We start from the raw sequence: 13896 nt of genomic DNA, 5'->3' as shown, positions 1-13896 counted from the left end.
TACTAATAAGAGTTTAGAGGCACAGAATTTAAAAGCCTACATTCCGACATTTAATGTCACAAGGATGGGCTTAGTTCGAGGGGTCCCTGCAGAATGGTCTCCAGAGGAAATCGGTGAAAATATTTCAGTACCTTTAGGTTGTGGTCCTATAATTAAAGTTAGGCGCATAAATTTTAAAACATTCATAGATGGCGCTATTACCTGGAAACCTACACAATCCGTAGTTGTCACATTTGATGGACAAATTCTACCGAAACGCATTTTTATTTGCTACAATAGTTTACCTGTAGATTTATATATTTTTCCCACAATACAATGCTACAACTGTTGCCGGTATGGTCATACAAAACTGCAGTGCAGGTCAAAGCCCAGGTGCTTTAAATGTGGCCAGGGCCACACAGGGGACAGCTGTGATGTCGATGAAGACCATGCATCATGTGTTCGGGATATCATTTTGCATCCAACAAATCTTGCCCTGAATTTGATAGGCAAAAAAAAATTAAAACTTACATGGCCCAAAATTCTGTTTCATATGCTGAAGCCATGAAAGTACATCCACCAGTAGGCAGAACTTATGCAGAAACGCTTTTATCCTCTCCGTCAAAAAATTTTTCAAACAAGCCTGTAGTTATTTCTAATCGTATACCTAATACCACCACAAGCTATAAAAAAACAATTTTTATGAAACCCCGATCGCCACCTAAAACCACCCAAGGTTATGACATTGAAGCACACAAAAATATTATTAAAGATTTTCAAGAACCACAGCCATCAAATGGGTGTGCTTTAACAATAAATGAAAATAAGAATAAAAATGAAACTAATAGTAACATGTCTATAAATGATTTCATTACAGCTTTCTTACAACTCCTTTCTCAATTTAATATTTCACCGTCCAACGCTGCCTCTTTTCTTAATACTTTTACCCTTCCCACCAATCATGGACTGCATAATACAGTGGAATTGTCGCAGCCTATTGAGCAAAAAAAGTGACATAATTTATTTACTTAATAGATATAAGCCTTCAGTTTTTGCTTTAGCAGAAACTTGGCTGAAGCCACATAATGTTTTTAAAATTAAAAACTATTTAATTATTAGAGATGATAGACTTGATGGGTATGGTGGAGTAGCCATACTTATCAAGAATTCTATCCCCTTTTCTATCATTTCCTTCCCACCACATAGTGAGGACATTTCAATTGTTGCTATTAAAGTATACAATCTTTGCCTTGTCTCTATTTATGTTCCTCACCCTTCTTCTTCTTTACTTCTTGAGATCAACCATCTCTTCTCTATTCTTCCAAGACCTTTAATTATAATGGGAGATTTAAATTGCCACCACCAATGTTGGGGCTGCTCAATTTCAAGCAACTATGGGCAGGACTTACTTGACATAATAGACCAACATAATCTATGCATATTAAATACAGGTATCGCCACTCGGCGGTCAGCCCCTAATCAGAATAACAGTGCTGTGGATCTATCCATTTGTTCTCCTAACCTAGCTTCTTCACTAACCTGGAATACCCTTTCTTCTACATATTTATTTATTTATTTTATTTATTTATTTAATAATCACACTAATCTACCATTACAGGTTACTTAACCTAATGCGGTAGCTAGGACTAAACAAAGGTCTAAGTATTTATGTGAACTAGGGTTTCAAAGATTCAATTATTATGCACATCGTTGCAGGTGTAGATTCCAGCGACTGTTTTAATATGTAATCTTCTGATATTTCTGATATGCATAGGCAATAAGTTAGCCTGATACACATGCCCATCATTGCTCCTCCTGGAGTTGCTTGTTGCTTCATCCACTTTTCTCCTAGATATGGCAGTGACCATTTCCCAATAGTTATTTCCAGCCCATTCTCTATGCCAACTATTTCAAAGAGACGATCAAACCTGAAACATAAACTGCCTGATAGGAATAGCATTCATTGGGAAAAGTATAGAAGTAGTGCTGACACACAGTTGTCTACTCTCCCGCCTATTTCAGATGGCAATGAAAATGCATGTGCTAATGCTTTAGTTAGGTTAATAATAACTGCAGCTAATGAAACTTTTCGTACTAAAAGTGAAAATGTTACTTTAATTCCTAAACCCCCGTGGTGGGACTCAGAGTGTACAGAGGCTGTTAAAAAACGTAAACAAGCTGAACTTAATTATAATCGTGATATGTCTGATATTAACTTTGAGGCACTGACTAATGTTATTACAGACACCAGACAACTTTTAAAGAAAAAAAAATATACAGGTTGGCAGAGTTTCTGCTCAACAATTTCCCCAAATACCCACCCTACTATAGTTTGGCAAAATATTCGTAAATTCAGGTCCGTTTTTACACAGCCGACGCCTGCTATTCCTGATTCTTTAGTCTCTGACTTCCTGGATCATTTGGCTCCACCATGGGTTCCTCAGAACATTTGTTGTGCACCGTGCGGAACTAATGCCGATAGTTCGAAACAGTCTACAACTAATACATTACACCTCCCGTTCTCCCTAAGTGAATTAAAGGGGATTGTGCAAAATACTGTAGATTCCGCTCCTGGTCTAGATGGCATTCCATACTCATTTTTTGTACATCTGAGTGATAATATTCTTAATTACTATTTGGAGTTGATTAATACCGTAATGACAACAGGAAACATCCCTGAAGAATGGAAACGTCAAATGGTGTTGCCATTCTTAAAACCAAACAAAGCGCCTTCTGATATTTCCTCGTACCGCCCAATAGTACTGTCCTCAGTATTAATCAAATTAGCTGAAAATCTAATTAAAAATCGTCTAGAATGGTACATCGAAAGTGAAGACCTTCTATCCTCTTCACAATATGGTTTTAGAAAAGGTAAAAGTACTATGGACTGTTTAAGTATTTTAACAACTGATATCCGTTTATCTTTTTCTAATAACCAGTCTACAGCAGCTGTTTTCTTAGATATAAATGCAGCCTATGATAATGTCCTAGTATCCGTATTACATACTAAACTAAGTGAGCTTCGAGTACCATTGAATCTTTGTAATTTTATTATTAACATTTTATCTGATCGTTCCATAGATATGCCTTTAGCTGATCATAAATTATCCCGTAAGGTTTGGAGAGGCCTTCCTCAGGGATCTGTATTAAGTCCCCTTTTATATAATATTTATACATATGACCTGGATAAATCCGTAAACAACGGAGTCAAAGTACTGCAGTATGCCGATGATTTATTATTTTATAGTTCAAGTCATTCCGTGGAAAAAGCCTGTTCGGATATTACTTCGGCTTTGACATCATTATCCTCATGGTTACAGTTGAACGGTTTGGAATTGTCTACTTCTAAAAGCGCAAGTGTCATTTTTACACGTAAAAGAAATATTCCTCAATGTACCATTTCCTATAACGGAAATCCTATTCCTTTCAAAGACTATTTTAAATATCTGGGCGTCATTTTAGACTATAAGCTTAGTGGTGTTCAACATTGCGAACATATTATTAATAAATGTGAAAAACATTTAAATATGCTTAGGTGCTTATCCGGAGTTTGGTGGGGCGCTCATCCTTTCTCATTAAAGTTAATTTATAACGCAATAATTAGAAGTGTTTTAGATTATGGTTTGTTTACCCTTGTACCTGGAAGTATTATGGCTTTCAAAAAATTAGACTTAATTCAATCTAAGGCCCTCCGGATTATTTCTGGTGCCATGAAATCTAGTCCGATAAATGCCCTTCAAGTGGAGTGTGGTGAAACTCCGTTACACCTTAGGAGACAATTTCTGTCAGATAATTTTTTCTTCAGGATCCTTCAGTTCTCTGCTCATCCCCTTATTCCTAAACTACACCTTTTAATGTCTCAAGTCCAATCATCCAGCTACTGGTCTCATAAAACTGTTCCCTGTTTGGTCATTAGTTATCAGAAATTCTTATCCCTTAGTTCCCCTACACATCGGTCTAACAAACTCCCGTTATTTAGTGTTAGCTATGATAGCCTACACTTCTCACCTTATGTAGTACACGACTTAATTAGTAAATCTGATCCCTGTCCCCAGTCGAAATTTAATAAGTTGCTCGCAGAACAATTTCATAATTTTCACCACTTATTCTCTGATGCAGCTAAGCCCTCTTCAACCGACTGCGTTGGTGTAGGGGTATACCACTCACAATACAATGTAGTGCAGAAAATTAGGCTTCCCCCAGAGACTTCGGTTTTCACGGGGGAATGCTTTGGAATTTTCAAAGCACTTGAATATATAAAAATATTTAAACTAAAAAATTCTATAATCTTTACAGACTCCCTGAGCGCTCTTCAAGGTATTCAAAAATTTCCATTTCAACACAAAATTCAACTTCCAATCATTTTTCAAATTAATGAGCTGACGTATAAACTTAACGCTAACAATTATAATCTGCAATTCGCTTGGATCCCAGCCCACTCTGGAATTCGAGGCAACGAATTTGCTGACAAATTGGCAGCTGATGCGGTGCAATGTGGTGACTTGTTTCCTTACAAAAACTTTTGCCAAGACCTTCTGTCTTTACCGAAGGCCTTTCTATTAAAATCATGGAAAGCTGAGTGGGACTCCAGTAGCAAACTTAAGGGAAAATGGTACGCATCAGTTCAATCCAATGTCACACTAAAACCATGGCTTTTTAGAGCCAAGTTTGGCAAGATGGAGACATCGACATTAGTCCGGATGCGCCTGGGACATTGCAGCTGTCCCATCCATCTGGTCAGATTAAAAATTATGTCCGACCCGACTTGCGGGTGTGGCAAAGATGTGGGTGATCTTAACCATATATTCTTCTCCTGTCCTCTCTATGACCATAGTTCCTTTGTAAATAGCTTAGTATCCATTAATATTCCTCTTCCTTCTTCCATCCTGTCCTTACTTCATTCTAATAACTTTCATGTATATAAATGTATAGCGTCATTCATTTCTTCGAATACCATAAAATTGTAATTTAATTTTTCAATTTGTCGCTCCAAATTTATCGTCCTTTTATATATTCCTAAGTTTCCCTACCTTTTGTAAATGTTGTCATTGGCCAACACTAACCGTGAAGAGCCAGAAAAAAAAAAAAAAAAAAAATCATTCGTGTTCATATTTTTTTCATTCGTTCAATAAGGCGCGGGCGATCGGCAGGGCAACCTGCCGAACAGACTTTTTTTTCTTTTGCTACAAAGTAACGAATTTCCAAGATGGGATTCGATGAAGGTCAGATAATTTTAGACAGTGATAATGGTGCTTATTTTGCCGGTCAAACTGTTCACGGTCGTGTCGTATTTGATCAACAAAAAGTCAAAACAATACATGGTAAGTGTTTTATAAATAAACTCTCTTGAAAAAAGTATGTACTGATAGAGAATGCAGGAGGCAGAATGTTATGCAGTGCAAAATAACTTGATCGGGTCTCAAATAAATTGGCTATGAATGAAAGTAAACTTTTCGTGTTTTGATTACTAATGTTCCCCCCAAAATAGCTTCTTCATACTACTTCATAGTAATGATACTAAAAAAAATGTATGTTCCGGTATAGTTTTATATATGTGAGAACTTTAGTATGAATCGACATAATATTATTTGCACCAATAATTCATAATGTATAGGTGGTATAATGCATAAGTAAACAAATAGAATTTGTAATAATATTAACTAACTAAGATGATCTACCACCAGCTTTTAAAAATAAAAGTTGCAGCTGTACAAGGGAAAAAATATTCTACACAACATATAGGTTTGTCTCTCTTCAGCAACTCTACCAGTTAATGTTAGATTTGGTGAGTGAGATGAGGAGAGACTCATAAACTTTAAATATTTTTATCTTAAGGCACTAAACAAAGTAAATTATTACAGACTTATCGAAAAGTGACCTCGCTATTGACCTTGATACCAGATCTACGGATTTAAATTTTATTGGTACCCATTGTTCAATCTCATTTGTTTGATAGATAGAAATTACTTGACTGCAAAATTCACTCAGTATTTGTCATTTTTTATATTTAGTTATAAGTCAAATAAATAAATAAAAGTTATAAAAGCCCTATACTGAAAAAGACAACTAAATGAACTTGTGTGTTTTTCATTTCAAATGGAATACCAAAATTCAAATTACTTTAGTATTAAATACATGTGCATAAATGTAATAACACTAAAAGCAATTCTAATTAACTATTATAATCAAGTGTTGTTTGTCTAGAATTTGCAACTCCATAGTAGATTGAATATATACTCTCATATTGTGCTGTTTTTTAGGTTGCCCACTTAATGATTTTATTATCCATTTAGCCTTGAGGCGTAGCAACATGTGAGATGTGTTCACATATACATAGATATATCTAAAAGCATTGAATGTTTGACATTGGGTCTTTGTCTGTATGTCTATAAAACTTTTTATATTATTTGTACATTATAAAAAAATTGGAACAGTTTGTTGGTCTGTTTATTTTGTTACTAAATTATTATTAAGCTTTCAACTGCTGATTTAAAAATTTTTGTACTAAAAAGGAATCCTTTTGTTCTATTAGGCTGTTTTTACAGACTTGTTGACCTTAAGGAACTGAGCAAACACTAGGTTAAGACTAGTAAATCTTTTCTGAACCAATTTGTGCTCAAAACTGTAGTTAATATTTATGCTTTGTTGCATGTAGGAACAACTTGGGGGAAAGCCTAAGTTCACTTTGATAGGCTGAATTGATTCATAGATTAACAAAAAAAATACTTATCCATAAAGTACTATAGTGCAATATTACACTCACTCTAAATACTATAGTAAATAGACAGAAAATATTTTATAAAACATGCAATAACAGTATAATAAAATGCAGTTTATCACATGTTGATAGTATTATATGGATGGGACCATATGAATAATCTGCTGTGAGATAAATAGAAAAATGATTCTTATGTTCACTGCATTTTACACTCATACCAGACAGACTTGTTATGTAATCAAAACAACATTAAACCAAACAATAAAGAATTCATTCACTAACTAATCAACCAAAATCAAAACAGAGGAAATCTAAATTTCAAAATTTAAGTGCTGAACTTTATTGAAAGCATTTGTAATTTGAATTAACCATAATTATTACTACTTGTTTATGTCGACAATTTGATGCATTTATGTTTACTCAATATAATTATTCTGCTCGTAATATAATGACTATAATTATCATGAAAATACCGATCAGAACAACAGATCTCATCTGATGATATGGAGTATAATTATTGTTTTGGTAGCATGTGATATGATTTTATTTGTAATGTTATAACTTGCTTGTCTCTGCTAGCCAGATGCTGTTATAATATCTATGTACATGTGAACATGCGGTAATGGAAAATATGGAATGCATGGAAGCTTAGGAGTGTACCAGACCCCTATTGGCTAAAATCACCGGCATCGGCATGCTTCTCCGTTCTCTTTTTTCTTTCCGTTCTATTTATTTATTTATTTTCAGGTATTTATGTGGATATGAAAGGATTTTGCAAAGTTCACTGGACGACATCGGAATCACGCCGAGTTAACAACCGCACACAGTTCCACACTGTGAACCACGATTCTTACGAGGAATATTTCAACAACAAAGTCTTCATTTTTGGTGACAATAATGGTAAAGCAAATAATACATTTATTCTAAACGCGATCTTACGATCTACGTTGAAACTTAGGAAATAATGCAAACATAAGTAACTGTAACTTTGACTGTAACAATATAAAAATAAAGTCAGAGAAGTTGGTAACAAAAAATGTTATACATGCGCTTGTATAAAAAAAGATTCGAGGATTAGTCATCCTCCTCCCTAGTACTAGGATGGCGCAAGGCATGCGCATTTAAAATTAACAAACATTACTTTCATACTTATAATATCTGATTTTTCCCCCTCTCTTTTTAGGTGAACACCACCTGCAGCCAGGTACTCATGACTTCAAATTCCAGTGCCACATCCCAGCTAACTGTCCGTCGTCTTACGAAGGCGAACACGGACACATTCGATACCGCATCAAGGTTGTCATGGTTACCTCTGGAATGTTCTCCTTAAATAAGGAAAAGAAGGTTGCCGTGAGAGTTCACGCGCCTTTAGACCTTAACCTCAACCCGTACTGCAAGGTTAGTTGAAATATTATATAGATCTTAGTGAAAACACTGTGATACATAACAAATTCATTCATCATATGTATAACTTAAGTTGAGCCTTATATAACGCGTACGAGATGGGTGTACGCAATAGCCCGCGTGCAGTATCCAAATACCACACGATGTTATGAACATTGATAAAATATAATTCTTAGCACCCCTTATAATACAAAAGGAGCAATAGGTTTTGCCGTTTCATTATCAATGGCTCTAAAAACCACGTCAATAGACCTTCTTATAAACATGACTGCTGTAATTAGAGTCCTGCCTCCTCAGGAACCGTTGGAGTACGAGCTACTGAGTTCCTTCTGCTGCTGGTGCATGAGCGCGGGCTCTGCCGAGGTGCGCGTGCGCCTGCCCGTGTCCGGGTACTGTCCCGGGCAAGTCATGCCCATGGAGGTCAACTGCAAGAACCCCAGCAGTGTCGATATCGATAAAATTAAGTTTGCTATTAAAAAGGTAGGTAAACCTAATCACTTTTTCCTTGAGCCTTAGATAGAAAGATGAAATAGTTTATTGTTTATGTCATTATAATATTTTTTAACCTTTCCGTAAGTGATATTTTCTAACGCCACGCTTAAAAGAAAGTGCGAAACAAAATCAGAGGCCATTGCCTCTTTTAAGTCCCGAAAAGCCCTTAGCTGCTATAGGGCAATAGCCTTTACAATTCTTCCATTTATCCTGCTCTATTGCAAACACAGCCAGTTTAGTGAGAAAGTTTTCGTCTTATTATCACAAAAATAATAAAATTCAGGACATAACATTCACCGCTACATCGGTAGCCGGGACGAGGTACGACCACGACACAGTAGCGGAGATCACGAAGGGCCCCGTCCCCGCCGGCACCACCCGCAACTGGACCGTCGAGATGGAAGTGCCCTCCATGGACGTGTACAACGTCGACGCCTGCCGATTTATCGATATCACTTATACTTTAAAGGTAATCCATGTTTAATGAACATTATACAATGTTGAGAGAAGAAGAAATAAGTTCTTCATTCCGAATCTTTATTAAGAATAAAGTTCATGAAATTGGAAGGAAATAAAAGTATGAAGTACAGTCATAACAATTATGGTAGCAAGTTCTTTCCCGTTATTGTTAAAACCGAAATATTCTGTCAACTACTTCTGATAGGTAATCGTGTAACACTGGACCTATTGTAATCTAAGAAGTGATAAATGATTAAACAATTGTGCCTATTTTCTAGATTTCCACTGAAGCCGATGGCTGCCATGAAAACTCTGAAGACATCCGCCCTATAATATTCGGCACAGTACCTCTAGTGGGCTACCAAGACAATGTGCAGAATCCCCTGCATGACCAGCTCCCAAACCCTATAGGGATGCAAAATGTACCGGCAGTGAACTGCTACCCTCCTCCGCCGATCATGAACCAGCCGTTATCAAACTCGCCTTACCCTAACCCTCCTTACCAGAACGCATCTCCTTACCCCACCGCAAACCCGCCTTACCCCACGCCTCCAGGAAATCTGGGCATGCCTAACGTCTCACCATACCCGTCAAATACTCCGTACTCAACAACACCCAATCTTGATAGAAAATCACCTTATCCGGGTGTTTCGCCGTACCCGGCTGCAAACCCGCCTTATCCTGTGACGCCTAATCAAGGCACTAATCCTCCTTACCCAGTGACTTCCCCTAATCAAAGTGCGAATACTCCTTACCCGGGTGCAAACCCTCCATACCCAAATAATACTCCTAACCCGGGAGTTAATCCTCCTTATCCAGTAACAAGTCCTGTGGCAAACCCTCCCTACCCAGTTTCGAGTCCTGCTGCAAATTCTCCCTACCCTCCTTCTAATTCGCCTTACCCGCCTGCCAGTACTCCATACAATACGGATATGACGTCTCCCGCTTCCTTCAAAACAGGCACGTTAGGGTTCACGGTCAGTCCGCTGCAGAAGAGCAATGATCCAGCCAGCGTGCCGTTGTTACCGCCAGGGGCTAATCCGCCATATGTAAGTATATACTTTATCATTTTAAGCTTGTTATCAACAACAACTTATGTAGATCAAGTACACTTTTCCATAGCAGTTTGAAAAAAACTGACTAAAGTACCATTAATTTCGAATTATTTTCACATAATATATTGCGTTATTTTTCAGCCTTCCAATCCTTACGCGTCTGCGTCTGCGCCTGAGCCGTCAACACCAGGCAGTGATCAAAGTTAGTAGTAGAAAATATACCATTTATTTCCTATCTAAGTATGCAGTCCACATACCTATGCCTGATAAATAATTATTTTAAGAGTCTACGACAAAATAGGGATGTTGTTATAAATTAGTGTTTTACAGTTTTTGATTGCCAAACTGAAAAGCAGTTCAGATTTGTTATTTGTTTTACTTAGCATTGCAATTATTTACCAAATCTTTTATGTCAATATAACATGGCTTCTTATTTGTTACAGAAACATTGAATGATTCGTCTGGCGGGAACGATAACTCACCGTACAACCCATCATTTATACCCGAAAAGCAAGAAAACCATAACTAAAGACCTATTGTTACGTAAGTCGCCATTTACATAATAAATGTAAAAGTACAGTGTCATAAAACTTATGAAAGTTCGAGCGAGATGTAAGTACACTTAAGCGGTATGTTAGAAAAAGATGGTGATAGCGTGCTCTAAACAGCGCCAAGTAACACTTTAGTATTTTATAAGCACAAAAAATATAAATGTTTTCTGTCTATTAAAGTAGTCAATATGCGATATTTTTCTAATGAAAAGTAGTATTTTATGGTACTTACTTTTTCGTACAAAAGAAGATATTTACAATTAGTACTTGTAGGAAATATCAATATGTCAATGTTTTATAAAAAAAATATACGGCCTACTTGATGATCCTCTTTTGGGAAACCCGAATAAGTTCGGTTTCCGGATTCCGAAGGGATAAGTTGTGGTCACAGTCTTCTAGACAATGGCTGGTCGTTAACAATTAACCCTGTATAAATGATAGCATTTCCTCTGGATCGCCAGACCACTAAATAAGAAATACTACTTTTATTTCAGTAAGTTTCGAATAGAAATAAAGACAACCAGTTGCATAAAAAGTACACTTAACTACAAAAGACTTTAAATAATCTCGTTAACTTCTTATACAATCAGTTTTTAGCTATTATAACGTACATCTATATTATTATGTAGTTTTAAATGTTACGTCAATAATATACAATTTTTGAAGTACCTATTTTTCGTCCGTGTATCTTTAAAGTGAATTCTTCTATGAGCCTTTTAGATTTTACAATATGACTTGAAAGTAGGTTTATACTGATAAATATTTCTCTAAAATGTTATTAAGATAACTAGATGTAGTTTTGCTATTGAATATATTTTTTGCTTATGAAATGTGTGCTTTATGAAGTAGCCTTAAAAGTGCATAGCACTGCTGTATTGATGCAATCTATAATCGCCTTTGTGTTGTTAGCAGTAAGGGTTTTTTTACAACACATGAACAGATATAATAAATTTTTGGAAAGTTTCAACCCTAATGCTAACAACTTAAAGGCGATTTTAGTTTATTCTATTTTGTATTAATGAAAGTAGGTACACTAAGTTCCGGTTTCTCAAACCTATTATACTAATAATTTACTAAAGCAAAATATGTATGCATTGCATGATCAACACATGAGCTTCGAAAGCTAGTGTTTCTCGTATTAAGGCCATAATAACATAGCAATACATGATTTTCACGTGACTACTTTTTGTGAAATGTGAAAGAAAACAACATTTACATGAGTGCAATTAAATGTAAACTGTACTTAGCTAAGTTTTATTAAAAGTTGCGATTTTATGAATATACAATAAAAGATGTTGCATTTATATTGCTAAAATTATTATATAAATCAATATAAAGCTTGTCAAAATATCGCTTCTCTTCCGTCTACGTATGGTGCTTAAACACAATTTGATATAACTTTTATTTTTTATATTTTTTTACTCATTTGATTTTATATGTTTGTTTTGTAATAGATCTAAGAATATATATATGTTACCTTCGTGGAAATTTGAATGTAATCCTAGTCGTATAGAATGCAATTGTTATAAAATAACTCTTGTGCAAATACTTGTAGAAGTTATTATATAGTCTTCATCGAGTTGCTTGTACGTATAATATTTGAAAAACACATCTCAAAATAAATAGAAGAGCTTGTATAATCTCAAATTCAGTGCCATTCTTAAAGCAGTTCTGTTGCTATTGTAAAAACGACGTGAAACTAAGTTTTGGAAACTTTCTTATTTTATTTGCAACAAAAAGAATACTAGAATGAAACTACTTTTACGGATTTTATCGCGGTTTAATTTTTGATTTAAGTTCCCATTTTAGTAGATAAAATCCGTAAAAGTAGTTTCATTTCAATGTATAACATTCGCGTAAACCTAAGAAACCACTATAAAAAGAATACTGGCAACATCAGTGTCCGCAAAATTCCAGGCGAAATTAACGATTGCTGTTAATTTTCTTCCTATGTTTCTAATAAATGACACTTTGCCAATACCTCAAATGAATATTATCTTAATATACAGTATACTGTATATAGTCCAGCAGTGGACTGCGGTAGGCTGATGATGATGATGATGATGATGATGATACGGTATACTTAAGTAAGGAACTGAGAAATACTTTATACTTCTCATATTTTATACTCTTACATATTATTATAATATACTTGTTGATAAGTAAACGCATTTATTGATATTTTATGAGTATGGCTCAGGGTCCTTTTATTCTCAGATGTATTTCTACAATATGAATGTTATAAATATAAAATGTTATATGGTAAAGACAGTGTGATATGAAGCTTTGATGTGTAATGTAAAAAAGATAATCTATCTGCTTTTACCTCAAATATTTTATGAAATTTACAAAGTTCAATAAATATGTGTTATAGAAACAGTTGTTTCACTATCATTATTTATAAAAAATCGGCTTAAATACTTATTTAAAATTTGCAATTAAATAGAAATAATCCTATCTCCTAGCTAACCTACCTACCTAGCCTCCTGGCTAAACGCACCAGTCACTATACTAAGCTTCCGAGGTCACTCACCAAGAGCCCGCATTTGTCCATGGTGGCTACGTCTCATGGCAGGCTTTCCCAAAATTGTATAGCGCCAGTACTGCCTTTTTTATAGTCTGCTCAAAGCAATAAGCCAGTGATCAACATAAACGAAAACAGCTACTCGAAGCCGTTGAACTGCTAGAGAGGTTCAGTGTATGACTACGGTAAGAGCAAAAAATATGTACTTAAATAGTTGAAATTGTCGATTTCCTTGGCAAATAATTTCTGCCGTTATAGAAGATTTCTTAATGTTTACGACACCAAAAATATTAACTTAATAAATCTATTTAGCTCATGACTACATAATTCGAGTTACTATGCGAGCGCAGTCCGAAGCAGTCCCGTTTGTTTCGCCTAAAATGTAAACTATAGAATGTTTACTCTAAACTTAGCATCTATCAATTCACATACAAACGCTAACTGAATAATAATTCTGAGTTTGAGTGTTAGGCAAACATAAATAAGACAAACCTTCATGATAACATTTCGTATATTTATTATCAGAAATAAACATGTCAAAATTTGTGCATAAGAAAAATTAATAAAAAATATAAGTATTAATATCAAAATAGAAGCTTAATAACTAAGTTGGATGGCGCCGAATATAACTTAAAGTTTCGAAAAGATACACACAGTTACACCTTTAGGGGGTATAGAAACACCTTTTTTAGTAACAATATAGCAATTGAAGAG

The 13896-nt window shown here is 35.2% G+C and overlaps 1 protein-coding gene across 2 annotated transcripts; it reads left to right on the top strand.

The window, feature by feature from the left end:
* The first annotated feature begins 4516 nt into the window (after window positions 1-4516).
* Window positions 4517-11742, top strand: LOC113503511 (arrestin domain-containing protein 17-like). 2 transcript variants are annotated; one of them, XM_026885535.1, is made up of 8 exons: window positions 4517-4591; window positions 7445-7597; window positions 7881-8095; window positions 8399-8581; window positions 8877-9062; window positions 9331-10101; window positions 10249-10309; window positions 10551-11742. In XM_026885535.1, the coding sequence occupies exons 2-8, from the start codon at window positions 7459-7461 to the stop codon at window positions 10634-10636; spliced, it is 1641 nt and encodes a 546-aa protein (XP_026741336.1). In that variant the 5' UTR covers window positions 4517-4591; window positions 7445-7458; the 3' UTR covers window positions 10637-11742. The 2 variants fall into 2 exon arrangements, with proteins under 2 accessions (XP_026741336.1, XP_026741335.1); XM_026885534.1 differs by lacking the exon at window positions 4517-4591 and adding an exon at window positions 5107-5300.
* Window positions 11743-13896: the final 2154 nt, after the last annotated feature.

This window comes from Trichoplusia ni, chromosome 19 (genome assembly GCF_003590095.1).
Source record: "Trichoplusia ni isolate ovarian cell line Hi5 chromosome 19, tn1, whole genome shotgun sequence".
NCBI classification, from domain to species: Eukaryota; Metazoa; Arthropoda; class Insecta; order Lepidoptera; family Noctuidae; genus Trichoplusia; species Trichoplusia ni.
This window is presented reverse-complemented; position numbering and strand designations above follow the sequence as displayed.